This window comes from Anomalospiza imberbis, chromosome 2, assembly GCF_031753505.1.
Source record: "Anomalospiza imberbis isolate Cuckoo-Finch-1a 21T00152 chromosome 2, ASM3175350v1, whole genome shotgun sequence".
Lineage (NCBI taxonomy): Eukaryota > Metazoa > Chordata > Aves > Passeriformes > Viduidae > Anomalospiza > Anomalospiza imberbis.
This window is the reverse complement of record NC_089682.1, coordinates 15,968,089-15,985,330: the sequence shown is the minus strand read 5'-3', so window position 1 is coordinate 15,985,330 and position 17,242 is coordinate 15,968,089. Positions and strand designations below refer to the sequence as shown.

The 17,242-nt window shown below is 41.5% G+C and overlaps 2 protein-coding genes across 10 annotated transcripts in view; both read right to left on the bottom strand.

The window, feature by feature from the left end:
- PHKA2 (phosphorylase kinase regulatory subunit alpha 2) overlaps positions 1-12,631 on the bottom strand; it is a 43,635-nt gene extending 31,004 nt beyond the window's left edge. For 2 of the 3 annotated variants that reach the window (XM_068179952.1, XM_068179954.1), the window contains exons 1-10: positions 12,456-12,631; positions 7,081-7,239; positions 5,724-5,771; positions 5,071-5,239; positions 4,167-4,249; positions 3,484-3,564; positions 2,357-2,455; positions 1,897-2,043; positions 1,618-1,671; positions 942-1,064 (exon numbers count right to left, since the gene is read on the bottom strand). In XM_068179952.1, coding sequence (XP_068036053.1) covers positions 942-1,064; positions 1,618-1,671; positions 1,897-2,043; positions 2,357-2,455; positions 3,484-3,564; positions 4,167-4,249; positions 5,071-5,239; positions 5,724-5,771; positions 7,081-7,239; positions 12,456-12,533 — 1,041 coding nt within the window. In that variant the 5' untranslated portion in view covers positions 12,534-12,631. The remainder of the gene's footprint in view (positions 1-941; positions 1,065-1,617; positions 1,672-1,896; positions 2,044-2,356; positions 2,456-3,483; positions 3,565-4,166; positions 4,250-5,070; positions 5,240-5,723; positions 5,772-7,080; positions 7,240-12,455) is intronic. The other variant, XM_068179953.1, reaches the window with a different exon arrangement.
- Positions 12,632-14,732: 2,101 nt separating this feature from the next.
- ADGRG2 (adhesion G protein-coupled receptor G2) overlaps positions 14,733-17,242 on the bottom strand; it is a 57,795-nt gene continuing 55,285 nt past the window's right edge. For 6 of the 7 annotated variants that reach the window (XM_068179941.1, XM_068179944.1, XM_068179943.1 and 3 more), the window contains one exon: positions 14,733-16,810. In XM_068179941.1, coding sequence (XP_068036042.1) covers positions 16,626-16,810 — 185 coding nt within the window. In that variant the 3' untranslated portion in view covers positions 14,733-16,625. The remainder of the gene's footprint in view (positions 16,811-17,242) is intronic. The other variant, XM_068179945.1, reaches the window with a different exon arrangement.

The window sequence follows — 17,242 nt, the reverse complement described above, 5'->3', positions numbered from 1 at the left end:
CTAGAGACTGCCTTAGGAAATGGTATTTTATTGGCTGGACTGAAGTTTCAGTAAACTTTCTAACTTTTTCCCTCACAAAATAATGCCATTTCTCTCTTCATCAGACTACTTTTGCTGTGTTCAGGAAAACATTTTATGTGTCTAGCACCAGGAGAAATTTCACTTTATTTGCAACATCTGATACAGAAAGAGGGCTTTTTGGTCTGAAATTCTCTGAATTGTTTCTGATGACATTTCAATTTTTAACGGGGCTCAGCAATCTCCTATTCCTCTGCATACTAGGCAATTTTAAATCACATATATTTTAAATTTCTTTCAAGCTACCAAACTGCAGAAGTTCTGGTATGAATGCATTTAGTCCTGGCTACTTGCTGCTCTTTAACTTACCAATACTCCCCAGGTGCCACCATAACCTTTGGAGGGCTACAATCAATTTAGTTCCACTGACCACTGGATGTCTGGCACAGTAACGGCATGAAGTTACTTGGGAAACTAGTGAAAATGAAATTGCCCCACATAAGCCAATCTCAAATCTCTCAGAATGTACAAAAAGACTGAAAGTACTACAAATCTTGTTCTCAGCAGCCAAGCCAGAGAGGTTAGGGAAAAGGAAGCTTGTCTCATCCTGAAGTAATTGTGAAAGGGACATCAAGGTTGGTGATAAGACAAAACCAGCAAAATAAACCCTGTTTAACCCAGGTTTGTCACCCCAGCTAATAGAGTCACTCAACCTGGTAGGGAGAGGGCAAGCAGGCCCCAGTGTGCACAACCCTGCTGCCTCTACCATGTCATGAACTCCCCAGGAAGGTGAAATTGGCTGAAGACTATTCCACTCTGCTAATGGGGTATCTAAATAATACTCAAAACAAACATGGAACCAAGTTACAAAGTACTGTGGGTAAATGCCTTTGCAATTTGAAAACAATTTCTTTTTTCCTCACCTGGATCTTGTCCTCATTAAATATTCCATCAATTAGGAAGTATGTCCAGAATACTGGCCACTCACATTCAATATTCTCAAAGAGCTTGAGCTCAGCAGGATCATAGTGCAGCCTGCTTGGATCCTAAAAATTCAACCACACTCATTTAGTCACAGTGCTAAATTAGTCACTTATATTCCAATCATAATGGCAGCCTATTTTATAAAAATTATAACAGAGAAACCAATAAACCCACCAGAAATAGTTTCCATGCAGTCTCTTGTCTTTGTCACATTCACTCTCAAACTCATTTAATGGTTCTTTAGACAAATCAATCCTTCCTAGTCTCGGGATCTAAGTGTCTCCCAAATGATTGTGGCTCTGCCTCAGTTCAAAGATATTTTGGGATATTTCAGAGATACCACTTCATCTTAGACACCATATCTAATGGTTAATTTCTTACAGAATTATGAATTAAGTTCTGTCCTTAATAACTGTTTTTTAAACCCTTGGCCTCCCTCAAATATGTGTCCTATCCAGGGTGGATACCTAGATTACCCCCAAATCCACTAAGATTAGCAGTGATGGAAAATTTCACCCCTTCATGTAAATAAAACAAAATATGTCTATAAAGAAGAGATAAAACTATTCCCATGTGCTTACTGAAAATATACATCATAAATATACATAGAAGTACCTCTCTGGGTGTCTTGTAACCATCTCGGAGAAAGCGACAGCAGCCATAGCGGCCCTGTAAAAACAGACAACATTGCAGAAAATTTCCCATACACTTCTTCCTCATAGACTAATATCAGCATAAAGATGTGTGCCGAGTTTTATGAGTCACTTAGGGATCTTCCTCCCTCTCTTCATGCACAGATGAACCAACCTGGCAACCCTTGTTTAATTAGGATTTTTGGTTTAGAAAGAGGTTCTGCTTCTCTTTTTGGAAAACAAAAATAAAGTAAATCCTTACCTGCAATTTGGATATGATTTCACTCTTGGTTACATTAACAAGGTTTACATCCTCCACTGCAAATGCTGGGTAAGAAATAATAGACAGAAGGCCAGCATCTATCTCCTTTGACGTGGATGCCCTTGGCAACATGGAGTACAGAATAGACTGAGCAAAACAAGAACAGGAGAGGGATGTAAAACAATTTGCTGACTTCAAAAGCTATGTCAAGTGCAAATGAGACTACACTATTTGCAAACTGACAGAGACGTGTGTGCAGTTATTTTTAACTGAGTTAGAATGAGAATGCCTCACCCTATTCAATTTCACATGATCTACTAGAAACAGGGTGAGCAGCATAGCCTGAAGCCATCCTTATTATATTACATTCTCGGCTTAGTTAATCAACATTTCATTTAAAAGAAAGAGGAGAGGGTTTTAGGTTTTCCCCTAGTAAAGCAAAGAGCAGACTAATTTTTACCTGACAGTGTTCCACTTCATCAGGAAGAACATGAATCACTGATTTGTGTCCTCCATGAGCTCCAAAAAGATCTAGTTCATCAATTGCTTCCAAAGCAGCCTTCAAAGAAAACCAAACCACAACTCAAAATCAATAAATACCTTTTAAAACAAGTATACACCCTAGCACCTCTACTTAGTCTCTGAAAGAAATTACGTAAGACAGCAGTTCGCCCCACCGACATTTTTTTCATCTTTAAAGGGAAGCATGGCAATATTTTAGAAAAAGTAACTATTTCTGGTTTTCAACTAGTAGGATAGAGGATTGATGTACTGGTGATCCTTCCCACAATTTAAATGCAATGCAAAAAATTTGGGAGCTGGGTTTCCAGAGAGATATCATCTAAATACTGACGTACTTAGTAAAAAATGCTTGTCCTGCCCTGTATTCTAAAATAGCCTCCTTTATCAGTGTGGGGCCAAGACCAGCAGTGTCTCCCTCTTGCAGTGCACACAAGATCTAACAAATCTTGCTGAAAGGCAAATACACCTTTAACCTTAATGATTTTTGTCTTCTGTCTGTCCCTCAGACACCATGTAATAAGGTAGTTGTCAATTACACAACGACATTTATGGCCTTCTGAGCTTCATTTAGTATCTCTGTGACCTTGAGCTATGAGGGAACCAGAAATATCCACTTTCTTTTAAGTATATCTTCATTTATTTTTCTCTCTAAACTACTTGTAGAAAATATCTTAAACTGATATTCTGCTGTTTTTCAGAATTTACATCTGACTTAATCTTACTGTGACAACACATATGACACTGAGGCTGAAGAATTAAGGAGGAGGGAAAGAAAACCAGAGGCCACTTTATAAGACCGCATCTCACTGAATCTGTCAGATTCATGGTTCAATTAATCTGGTACCCTTCTTGCAATCCCTGGAACAACTGTGCCAAGGCCCTTCAATGAGAGCCATTATCACAAAGAGTTCATACTAAAAAATACTCACACCTAAACAAAAATTCTTATACAATCAGTTAACTATTGCAGCGGCCAAGAAGACCAAACAAAGGAAGTGATCAGGTTTGTCAGAGCCCGTAAGCATAACAGCAGTCATGAAGGAGGTGTCAAGAAGACATTCTCACTTTGGCCATCCCTACAGAGCTTGCGTTCAGTTCAGGAATTCCTTGGTTTGTCTTATCACCACGCTCCCAAATTCCATAATCCTGCAACAACATCATCAAGAAAAAAATGGTACAATTATACACTAAAACAACATTTTGCCCCTGTCCCACAACAAATCCCCACCCTTACATGAAATTAGTTTATTATTTGCCTTCAAAAAAAAAAAAAGTAAAAAGGGGCTCCAAGTCTCAAAAGAGACCCTCCTCATGTTTGAAAAGAAGCACATAAAAGTACAACCCCATCAGGATCACGTGTACAATCACAAATCACTGCCTTCACAGAACACACAAAGCCCTTTATCCCTCCTCCTGTGCATGTCCCTTCAACCTGGTTTGCTAACAACCTGTTCTTTCTAGAAAGGCCTACAAGACTTATAATTAGACATCAGGAAATAGTATTAATTATTAATAAAACCCCCTATTATTATGACAGAACAAGTATACCTCACCCACGCAGCAGTAAATCCTCCACAGCCCTCCCAATATCTCCAAAGATGCTGCTTGCACTTTAAAGTACTGACAGGCTCTGATATCTTCTTGTGGAAAAAACAAGTCCTTATTTTACTTCTCCAGCAATAAAAAATTTTCCACCCACACTTGATCTGAGCAGTGTTCAGATCATTTACATATAAATAACTACTTACAGCAACTTTGTAGGCAGCTTCTATGTAAAAAACAAGATTCTGGATAAAGGTAACTTCATCAAGGGTGAAGATAATACGTAGCCCTGATCAAAAATGGAAAGCGAATAATTATATTGTATCAGAACTGCAATAGCTACTCTACAGTGAGTCTCATGCTTTTATTTGCTACCAATCCCTGCCCACTGAAATCAAAAGAAAAACTCATACTTATTTCCAAAGGTCAGGCAGGAAGCCTCAATACTTGTTACTGACAAAACACTTCAAACCCCACCAACATAGACTGTTCCAAAGACCAACCAAAAACCACCTCACACTCAGACCATGGGTAAAAACCTGAGGCACCTGAGCCAGCTCTGGCTCTCCAGAACAGTGAATACCAATTGCTGCAGCTCCCCAACCCTCTGCCTGCTCAGTGCTCTACCTAGGAACCTTCAAGATGACCAGGTGCCTGCTCTGCAGGGATCAATTGCAAGGGGCTTCAAGGACAGAAAAGCACGTAAGGAAACAAATCCTTATCCTCACAGGAGGAGTACGATTAAGAACACAAGATAAAGCAGCACCAGTAAGAGAAGAAACACTGATGGCACAAGTGCACCTGACTCAATGTTGCCGCTCTCTGAAGAAACGTGGTTGTCCCCTATGAAGTCTTTAAACATGAGACTTCTCTGACACGATTGTAAATATCTCATGTATTTAGTGCCTTGATTAAGGGCACAGACACTGCCAATTACTATAAACATGAAATTCCAAGTAAGGCATATTTTTTTTCCAGAGAAACATGACTTGCTTCTGAGTAATAATTATGTAAAGATCTTTGAAGCTGGTTACTACTTTTCTTTTCCTTTTAAAATAAGAGCTGGAATAGAAAAGGCTGCAACAAAAGGCAAAGATACCTTCTGCTTACCTGATGCAGTCATCTGTGCCAAGAAGAGCAGGTAGAGGGAAGTTGCATCTACTTGTAGATGCCCCCACTGGTCATCCCCAACCACCGTGGCACAAGTTGCAGAGTTATACTTGGCATGGAGGCAGTCTTTGGTACTCTGAGTGCGTTTGAACTTCTCTACCTTATCTACCTAAAAAACATCACAAATCTCAAATCTGAAACATTCTGGAAGAAATTCTCCGAATGATTTTGAAATTAACAACTTTCCTTAGGTGAGGAGAATCTTGAGGTCTTAATCCTGTTACCTCACTCATTTTTGATCGATCAGAGGGCTTAAACAACTCTGACATCAGACTCCAATTAAATCCACATCTCTACAGGAAAGAATATTATTAAATTACCTTGTTGAGCTCAGATGTAAACTAGAGGCATCCATCTTGGTGAAAATCAGATTGCAAAGGCAAAACTCTGATTTGCTACAAGCACATTCTCAAAATGTTACTTGGACAAGAAGTGGAAGCAAGGTCAGTGCTTTGCTCAAGAGTTATAAGAAGTCTCCCCACACCATCATCTGCACACACACAAAATAAGTCACTCCACAGAAGACAAAAGAACTACACACTTCCATGAAACACTTTGTAAATACATCTACTAACTCAATCCTATGGCATTACCTGTCTCATCATGCACTGCAAGAGTCCCCGCATCAGCTTCACAACGTTCTGCAGGAACAAAACATACCAGTGCCATTTTCAGCCTCATCAGCTCTTACAAACAACATTCAAAAGTGGCAAAGTTCAAACCCTCTACTACCATCCTGCCAAAGGTAAAAAAGAATGTGTATTTGCCCAAAATGTTTTGCAAACTTTTTTTTTTTTAATACACTGATCAAATTTTATTCCTTCATCCCTACCTAGGAGAAGTCTTTTCCCAAAGAACAACTCTCCACAGTCCTTTTATCTGAACTAAAGGAAGTAAGAAGAATGCTGTGTCTTGTAAGAATATTAATACTATGTTTTTTGAATGACAGATCTAGGGAACATTGGTAGGTGACTTCAGGACACTGACATGACTGTGAAACCTGTAAAGCTTCTTCCACTCTTTATACAGTACAACAAAAATCAAGTGACTTGTAGAGAAAGAGCTGTGTGAACGTAGAGAAGTGCAAGACTGTGCATTAAATAATCAACTCCACCTTTTCACCCCAAAAATATAGCCTCAAAATATAAATATCATGTAAACTGAGTCAAGGTTATTCTGTCACCATGGACCTCCCTGGTTCGAGTAGGACACACCAGCAAAAAATTTACCCAGTGACTCCAAAACAACAGCAGGACACCAACAATCCCTCACTTCACATTTAACCCACCTCTGTTTACATTCTAATTTCTGATACTCACATTCCCAGCTGCAGATTTTAGTATTTAACTGCGTGAGTTATGTCCCCTTCCAATTCTCCAGCACAGAACTTATCAGTCTGGAGATCGTTACCTTCTCCACTGTGATGAAACACACCTAAACACCATGTACAACCTCCGTGCACATTCCAAAGACTTCTACATTAAATGGCATGCTTCTCTTTATGGGGAACAATGGTCTAGCAGATAAATTGCTGCAAGATCCAAGCAGCCTAGGCCTGATTTTCTGCACCATAACACACCTCACAAGGAACCTCAAGGTTTAATCAGAGAGAGTAATTGTAAATTGGGACACAAAACCGCTCAGAAGCCTAATTTTCAACAATCAGCCAACTGATCAAGTTTGACTTCTACATATTTTTGTTTCATTTGCAGTTAAATTCAGATGTTAGCCTCTGTGCCATCCAGTTCTTCAAATCCTCCTTGCCAGAAAGTTGCCAGGGATACTGCACACCATACACTGCATGGATGTTGCTGTCTTTGGAACGTGTACTCCAAGCTGGGAAAACCCTGCCAGATTCCAGACACAGCAGCAGAGCAAATGCACTCTCCAAACACACCACAGTAAGAAAACCCAAACAGTGGAACTGGTTTATGCCGAGCCTTGACGCACCTGCTCGAGCTCGTAGGCTTTGGCTTTATCCTCATCCCGGTCCGCATTCTTCCGATACGCCATTCCCAGCCCCCACACGGCCAGGATGCTGTAGATGTTGTCCCGCACCCAGGCATCCTTATGGTCCGCCCCGGCTGAAAGCAGCCCCGTCACTGGGTTCTAACCATGGCACAAGGAATAAAGAACAAACATTACCACCTCAAGTCCCATCTGCTATGAAGCATCACTTCTTTCTGTATTAAAGAGTAACAAACTAAAGATGATTTCATGCTAAGTGCACACTGCAGCTGCTCATGATTTCACAACAGAAGTGAGATCCCATCCTTCCTTCCCAAACTCACACAAGTGAAATGCAAAATTTATTTGAACACTTCAGCTTGTAAAGCTTACAGCATCCAGCTGGACATCTTCATCCACTAAGGATTAGTAGCTAAGTCACTGAATGAAATTCAGAATACATCAGGGAAATGGAAATTTAAATTTGACATATTTATGAGGAAAAGAAGGTACTGAGTTAACACTAGAAATTGAGTGTGGGATATATGCTCCTCTATGTAATTGGTCTGTGGCACAATCTTTAAAAAGTAAAAAACCACTAGTGATCTTCTAGGAGATTGAAGAAGTATTTCTATATATCTGCCTACTCGGTTTATGACAGCTAAATGAATACAAAAGCTTTTTTATATCCTCGTTTGGAAAACGTACAGGAAAAAAAACACTGAAAGTATTGAAAAGCAGCACTGTCTGAAAAGCAGAGCATCCCAAATACTCCATTAAATTTTTCATTGCATCATTAATCCCCATTACTTCACTATCCTTAATTTTTTTAGACCATCTTTCTTGGCTGTACATTCTTGACTAACAAAAAAATGAGACAAAGAGGCAAAAGGTCAGTAGAACTTTCAATCAAATCAAGCCTTTACAGAAACTTTCAGTGAATGAAGACCACTTGGTGGGGCTGGTGTGACAAAGGGCAAAGATTACTAAAGACTACTTCTACAAAAGTAAAATTGAAAAGGATACATCCACCAATTTTTCATTTCTCCCACACACTGGTTCACTCAACTCATTATTTTTTAAAAAAGCTGGTTTGAGGGAGAGGGGCTTTAGTTACAATTTCCTGGTCTCTACATGTGAGCAGCATAGGGGTGACAGCCTGACAGACATGACCTGGCACAGTTAGCCCTACTGTTATAGTTTAATACAGCAATGCTTAGCGGCTAACTCAGAGTAGAAAGGAAGTTCTGCTGCAACATCCCTGCCTCAGCAACTATTGAAGGACCCCTAGTCACCTCTTTGATGGGAAAAGTACCATATATGAATGCAAACAGCTTAAAAAACTTCTCTTTGGTCTTGCAAAGTCAAACAAGGAGTAACAGAAGTCCCAGATCAGAACTGTGCCCACATGACAAAACTCAGGGTCTCAAAAGACAGACCACATACTCCCGACATTCATAGAGGACACTTTGTTTCCCTCCCTCCAATTCAGGATAACAAATGTCTACTAACCTGCAGCCCTGGCTTGATAGAGATCACTCTGCTGTCTGAGAAATTATCATTTTGGTTTATTTTTCCCTACTCTCCATGCTGTCTAGCTGCCAGTTGAAAAATAAAAACGTCTCTGTGTACCAAAATGGAATCCCAGAGAAATGGCCCATCTGAGTCTTTAAAAGACCATTCAGCTCCCAGGGAGGGACTTGTCTACCTCAAGAGGTTGTATTAAACACATCCATGGGCAGCTATCACCATTTCACCACCTTTGATTCCTCTACAAGTTGGTCCCAGCTTTTGGAATGCACTGGGGCTGGCTCTCATGAACTGACAACACATCAATATCTTTCCTCGTGCACATTCAGAATGTTAGCAGAACAATGTAATATACTAATTAATATTTTAAGTGGCTTTGTTTCAGCTTTTTTAGAAGTGTTTTCTCTTAAAAACTACAATTACTTTCTTCTGTTACCTGCTGGCACCATATGAAAACTACAATGTTTAGAAGGTGCTAAAGAACACACAGAAACACTGAGTGCACTTGATCCCCCTGATGTCAAAGGGATTTTAGCTTAGCTAGTACTTCAAGCATTCCATCTATGCAGTGATAGCTAATTAGACTAGCAGGTCTCATCCTGCAAATCACCCTGCTCATAAGATCCAGAGAGCAAAGAATTTTATCAGCACCTTGGTCTGCCAGCTGAGAGCACCGAGAGCACTGGGGGTGGGACATGCTGGACTAAGTCTTTAAACTGATGTACTGTGCCCAAACCTATTTTTAAATCTATCCATCAGTCTGGAGACAAAAAGGCCCCCCAACAACCCAACAACTCAAATAAAAAACCACACCAGTTCCTACATGGCAGCAGGTGTCAATAAGAACTTCAGCAGGACAGGCACAAAACCAGTAGGGTTCTAACAAGAGCAGCAAAGCAAGTAATTCAGCATCTTGCTGAAAGGTCAAATTAAAGAGATTGTCTCATTGGTCTGTCAGGTGAAAACTGAGGCAGCATTAGCAAAGCTTGTAGATTTGTTTGTGAAACCAGCTGTAACATGGTATGAGTGAGTCTTGGGGATGGTCCTGTGCAGGACCAGGAGCTGGATTTGATGATTCTCGTGAGTCCCTTCCAATATGATTCCATAATACAGCTGGGGTTACCCATAAAGGTATGAGCTTTCCTTATCAGGTCCATATGCTTTTCACTTACAGTACCATAGCAATACTTAAAATCTACATAGATGTTACGTTTTACTATTTCCTAATCTTAAGATTCACATTTTTTTCTTATGCCATTCAATTTAAAAGGTGTAATAACCAGCTGAGAACATCCTTCTGGTGGTGCTTTTCAATGTCTGCTCTGCTTCAGCACCAAAGCATCCCTCTGACCCCTGTCCCTTGGGGTACATGCAACAGATGGCAGGCCCCCCACAGACAGCAGCCAGTAGTCTGGTCTCATCCTCCTTTTATAACCTTTAACAGGATGGTAACTATCACTGTGCATGCTACAGGGACTGACAAGGACAATGTAACATCTGCAAAAGAGAAAAAGGTTTGCTACTGACCTGATCCTGACAAGATCAGGTCAAGATGCCACACAGAGAAAACTATCAGCCCTGGTGCAGTTGAACCTGTTATTTGAACACATCTACCCGGTAGCACAGATATCCTGCATTAAAAATTGCCTCTAAAATCACATTGATCTAGAGCGATTGGAATGAGCACAAGATCAATGTCTGCTACTGAAAAACTTAGCTCCTGGTGTATTAAACACCTGATCAAAGCCCAATGTTCTGTGCACAGTCTGTGTTGCCCTTGCTGCACCTCACAGAGGTGAGCGTGTCACTGCCCTCTGTCAGAGCACAGCAGCTGAAGTGCCAAGGCTGCACTCCTGCAGCTGTGGATGCGAGGGGCAGGGAACCAGTCACACAGCACCCCCCGCTGAGCAGCAGCACCTCAGAAGCATTTTAAACACCTCCTGGTTCTTCTGCCACACTGCTCCTGGGCAAACCCATGGCTAAAACTCACCTCCCTGGCTCCTTCCTGAGAGGCATGAAGAAGGCACCAGCAGCAGTGAAGCAGTAACATCCAAGCCCATCCAGCCACAGACTTTCTGCTCCCAAGAAAGACATAGTTGCGTGTAGCCCAAAGACAACCTTCCTAACTTGCCCAAACACTGCATGACTTCACCTGGCTGAACACAACATTTTCAAACTACTGCAGTGAAAAAAATAGGAAGACTATAAATAAATATATTTGAAAAATCTAGAAACATGCCTTGAGCATTTCTCTGGGTCTTCTTGAGATACCACTGATCCTCTGCCTTGCTGCTAGCCTGTGAATTGCTTTCCACACAAAGAAGAAAACTTAGCTCCTTTCCCCACCTCTGAATTCTCCCAGACATTGAGCCCTTAGTGGAAAAGGCAATACACAGTCACGAACATTCATCCTATTGCTTTAAATAGCAATTACAAAATTCTTGGTCAGCAGTATGAACCCCTGTATTACCATTTACTTACCGTTTTTACTATTGTTAAATATTAATATCATCAAGGCTTTCATGGGGTACGTTTGAGCTCTGAATCTCAGAGCCTCCATGTTTCCCCTGATGGAAGCTGTTATCAGCATCCTCATCTTATTATCAAAGAAATCAAGGCAGGCACTGGAAGCCAAAGTGACTTGCCCAAGGTCATTTTGCTGACAAAAGGCAGAGATGGGAACACAACTAAAAGCTTCTCCTGCACCCCAGCACAGGATGAGTCAAAAATTATCTTCTTACGCCACATATACCAGTTCTTGCATTTGTTTCTACTGAGTCTACAATAATTAGTACACAAACACCAATTCACAGGTGTTTGGACCCTGTGCTCAAAACAATGGCCAGTGACAAAAATCTTACTGACCAAACTGCATTTGGGGCCCAGCCTCTTGTTTCACTGCTTATCAGTTTCTTGCAACTTTCATCAACAAAGCATATTTGGTAACTGATCTGTGCAAAAACCCCTGTTGCTCATCTTTATATACTGGATTGTTTTAACCAAAGCATGACACTGCTGAACATCTTCTGAGTCCTCAGTGCCCACCTGGGTAAAGCAAGCACACTAAGCAGAGAGCACTGTGCTGACCAAAAAACACAAGGTGCACAACAACCTCCCGGAACCACCGCGGCTATTTTCGTTCTTTCGCTGCTCGCCTGTGCAGCTCCAGAGCCTCAGCAGTGCGGACAGCAGGAGAACAGACTGGAAGCTCTGGGACGTGCCGAGCCTGTGTGCTGCGGGGAGCACACAGGGATCGGCACCGCGCGGCGCTGACAGGCACGGCACAAAGTCCTGCTCGGAGCTTACGGCACCGGGGCGGAATGCTGCTGTTACCATATGTGCATGTGCAAGACAGACAGATTGATAGACAGATATAGATATATATACACTACTACTTAGCATGTAGTGTGCATCTATAGATAGACAGATATAGATATATAAATAGATATAGATATATATACACATATAGATAGATAGATATAGATAGATAGATGTATAGATAGATCTAGTGTGCACAACGGGTGGGCGTGCATCACATGGCCATGAAGACATTGTATAAACAATACTATTATTATTTGTAAGCTCAGACTCGCTGTGTTTTTCACTCGCTGTGATTTCCAAGGTACACTTACACAAGCGCCCCCAGGATCCGCGCCGCCTCAGCATTCCCCGCGCTGCTCCGCAGGCGGGGGCGGGACATGCGGACAGGAGGCCGTGCGCCGGCCGGAGGAGGGATGATCGTGTCCCTCCTGCAGCCCCCGGCCCCGGCAGCCGCCCCACGGCCCCGCCACGGCCCCACCGCGACCCCAGCCCCGAGCAGGCGTCGCGGGGCGGCGGCTGCTCCTCACCTGGTGGCAGAGGATGGTCCGCTGGACCAGGCGGGCGTAGCCGTCCAGGCGCACCCCCGAGTTGCTGCGGCTCCTCATGGCCCCGCGGCGTGCGCGGCTGCCTGGCCCAGCCGGCAGCCCGGGCGGCGGCACCCGGAGATGGCGGCGGCCTCTCCCCGCCCTCACGGCGGGGCGGGGCGGGGCGGGGCGGGGCGGGGCGGGGCGGGGCGGGGCGGGGCGGGGCGGGGCGGGGCGGGGCGGGGCGGGGCGGGGCGGGCAGCGGCCTCCGCCCTCAGGGGACGCGGGGACGCGGGGACGGCCCTGCACAAGGACCGAGCAGAGGAGGGGCCTCCTGGCGCGACAAAAGCCCGGCTGCGTTGGAAAAAAATAGTGTCGATTTTACAGAACCGCTTGGTAAGTTCGTGAAATAAAGCTGAGAATGCCAGAATACTTGTTGGAAGCTTTGCTTTCCCCCAGCCTTGGAAAAACCCACCGTTTTGAGATCTGATCGAATGAAAGCACGGAACAGATGTTGCTGAGCGGCTGAAGGTGTGGTATTCACTCAAAATTCGGAAGTGTGAAAAATGCATATTTTATGATTGGCTTTTCACAAATATTAAATTGAATACTATATGTATTATTTTATATTGATTAGAAGTGCTGTATTAACATTTTAATAGTATAGTAAATGTAGTTTTGTAGTTAAAACAGAAACCATGTGGGTATTTTGGTTTTTTTTAAGGAGATACTCGCTTTGAGAGAACAGTCCCAAAACACCTAAATCCTCCAGAGAAGAGGAATTTATTGTTCTCTTATCAGAAGAAGCTAATTTCTTCAGGCCTTGCTCAGACTCGGAAGACGCCGTGGGGATTAGGAGTTGACATATTCCAGACAGAGTTTCTTATTTTAAATAGAATGTATGCATAACCGTGAAGTATGTATGAATATGCAACAGTGTATGGTTTTTAAGGGTTATCCCTTTGTTCACAAAACATGCTTATCGGGCTTAAGTGCCCAAGAGCATCCGGACGTCCGTAATTCTTTGCTTTTTATTGTCTTGTAATTGCCCTAACTCTAAATTTTTATTACTCTAATTGTATTACTATTTTTATAACTATTTTATTATTATTAAACTTTTAATATTTTAAAAACCAAGTGATTGGCGTTTTTCAAAGGAAAGAATTTTTTCCCGGTTGTCTTTTTTTTTTTTTAAGTGAAATTGTGGCATTAACAGAGTTACTATTGTAACTTTTCCTTACTGTTCTTCCTTCATTGCCTGTAGCTGACAGTCGTGGCTGAGAAAGCAGCGTTCACAGCCGTGTTCGTTCCTTCGGTGGTGGTGGGACACCAGCTCTGTAGGTCCTGCAGAGCAGAGGACAGAGCTCGGAGGTTCATCATCTCCCTCTGCCAGAGCCGTGCGGTGACACCTGCGTCGTGCCAAAACATGGACCAGGACCAGCTCCCTGCTCCCCCGAGCTCCGCACCAGCCTCCCCCTTCAGGGCACCGCTTTTTAGAGACTGCACTTAGGGACCAAATGTGCTGAGCAGGGTGGTGCCAGCTGTACACGGCAGGTGGCTATTTATCTTTGACTAAGCTTAAAACCTCCTCACAGATCGCCCGAGTTAGCCGTGCAGCCACAAAGTAATGCACCGAATTTTACTTGGTGCTCTGGGCGGGTGTTGCAGCTTTCCCCCAGCTCTGGGTGTCCTGGCTAAACAAAGTCCGAGAGACCAAGAACCAAAAGGATACTGTAACACCCAATGTAAAAACATGTTTTCAGCTAGCTTGAGGATGACCTAAAATATTATGCTAAAATATTACGCTGGTTTAAGTGCAAACTTTTACTACAATATGAGTGTGCTATTAAGTGGCAAAGTCAGAAAGGACTCCTCTCCCCTAGGAATATATAAAATAATTTTTATTTCAAGAATCCTAACATATTTACTGTGTAAAAAAAAAAAAAAGACTCCGAACAGGTCAGTGGAATATGTGTATTCATAGGGAATTTAATTACTGAAGCTAAACTCAGCTATGTGCTTTTGCTTACATCATTTCTTTGGGAGAGCTTCAGCAGACTTGAGGGCAGGCATTGACTGGACTAACTTACATCAGGGTTTTCTCTGCTAAAATCCAGATCTGTCAGAACCATGCAAGGTACAATATGTAGCAGAGAATAACTGTAAAAGCTGGGTCCGGTTTTTCTCCAAGAGGTGACATACTGTTGATCCTGTAATCTGAACAATGGTAATGCAGCCCAGTATTAATGACACATTTATCTAAAAGACAAAGTTTATATATTTTGTGTTGTGGTTGCTGCAAATTTATTACTTTTTTACAGTTGAAAATATAAATATAACATTAAATAAATTTACAAGAAACACTGCAAAGGCAATTAGCCAAATAGTTAAAGCATTCACAGAAATGTATTCCAGCTACTAGCATTCCAGGATGGGCTTTTACCAACATGCAGCTAAAACCCTGTGGAGAAACACAAAAAGTACTTTAAATCCTCACCTTAAAAGCATAGTCAGAGTAATTTTGGACGTAAGTGACTGAAAGAACCGATTTGCCCACAGAACCACAATGGGGTTTGAGCACTGAAGAGGTTCAATTGCTAACTCCAACAGAGCCCCAGATAAGAGGCGTGTAACTCATGCTTTTTGTTGAGGAGAGTGTTTTCAGGGCAACTGAGCCCTCCCCACTGGGAAAGCAAAGTCCTTGCTCCCCATCAGCATGCACCTGCTTCATGCAGCCCTCTTAACAGGGCCTGGTACTCTGCAGTCTGGCACCAGTTTGTCCTAGTTAGCTTTGGGAGCATCCAACTTTTGCCCAAGACTGCAAATTGAAAAAGCAGTGGCCATAGCTGCACATGTGTGTGAGGAAGAAGAGGTAAGACCAGGGCTTAGGCCAATTTCTGTTCAAGAGGAATCTTCACAATGTTGTATGGACTTTCAGCTGTTTTACATGAAGAGCCAAAATCCATTTTTTTCCCAGCAAATACCCCAAGAGGAATGAAATTTTGCTTCAGCAATAACTGAGCTAGTGCCTCAGTATTTGGTTTGCCAACCACGAGCCAAAGCACAAGCAGAAATACTCATTAGAATAGCTCAAGAGCTGCCCCTTAAAAAACAGCCATGCAATGAAACAAAACATTTCTCAGCTACTAAATATAGCAGCTGTCATTTATTATTTCTGTTTTTTCTTCAGCTTGCCTCTCCCCCTCTCCAAACTTCCCTACTTCCATCATTGCAAATGAAAAATGGCCGTGTCTCACCACTCAATATAATTACTGGCCCTGGTGAAATCAATGGCAAAAACTGATGACTTCACTCAAGCCACCAACACAACTTAGTTGTACTTAATAACCTACTGACTATTTAATACTCCATTCATGGCCCTCTACTTGAATTATACCCAATTTGTATCCCTCTATGGTGTACTAAAAGGTAGCTAAAGGTTCAAGACAATTGTGTTTGTTACTTACAGTTCTGCATCTAGTGAATATATTCAAACCACTGTAAGTGATCCACTTACTGGACAAATTAAGTTTTGTAGCATTCCATGTTAAAGATAATTAACTAAAGAAAAATTCAAACTCACAATAAAAGTTACAAACAAAATACCAATTATTTTTCTATACATAGGTATATTTAAATTTATATTACAAGAAATAAATATAAAAGTATCACTGAGATGCTTAAAGGTTGATATTTTCTGCTTATGTACATCACTGCAGAGTTTGCTACTAAAACATACAAAAAGTGGAAGACAGTGTAGCTAACATTTTTAAAGTTAACATCGTTTGTATGCACAACTTGTAACTTTCTACATTTATACAATATTACTAAGCATTATATCCAGATAAACTTAATTGTAGTGAAAAAAGTCTAAATAAAACTTTTGTTTAAATGTTAGAAAACCCCTCAAAAAACCCCACTCTGATGAAGAAACAAAATGGAAGTGTGCCAGCTGTAATCTGACATCCAAGACCTTGTCAAAATAGTAGGTTTCTTTTCTGTTTGGTTTTTTTTTTTTTTAATAATTGTCCTTGTCAATCCATTGCTTGGCTGCCTTGAAGTTCCAGTACCATATATTAAATAAAACGAGTTCTTGGTCTGCTCACATTATGTTAAACTGCTAAAGTTAAACTCTACTTCACACTGTAAATCAATGTGCTGTTTAAAAGGAAATCACATTTTCTCCATAGAACTTAGGCTTCCTCTCTTTGAAGTCCTTCTGAGCGAGATTTGGCTTTTTTGGCTGCCAGTATCATCCTTGTCTTGGAATACAAGTTGTTTGCCTGAAAAGTCATGGAGACACACATCACCATTCTGTACACTGAAACAAACACCATTCTTCTCACTGGAAAGATGACCTGTTGAAACAAAAAAGTGAATTCCCTATCAGAAAGGTTCAGAATCAAGCCTCCCATGCTTTTTTAGTCACTATAGGGAGTTAATACGCTCTCATTTTATCCCTGCAACAATTTTAAAATGTGTATTTTTGGTAAATATTTTGTATACATTTCCTGTGTGAAATCCTGATATTTGAGAGATATTAATATATTTATGCACAAGGATTCCATATTTTAAGGAATGAAGGTCACACTTCTCAAAATGTAGACTTGACTTGGAATAAGTATCACTGGATATAATGCAAAATACTCCTAATTTTAATGATTTGATTTTTTGAAATAAGTTTTAAAGGTATCTCAGGTGTGCCATGCATCTGAAATAAGATTTGAGTACAAAAAATTCAACTTATAGCATTTACTTCTGAAGGACAATCAGAACAAGGCCTAGGTCTG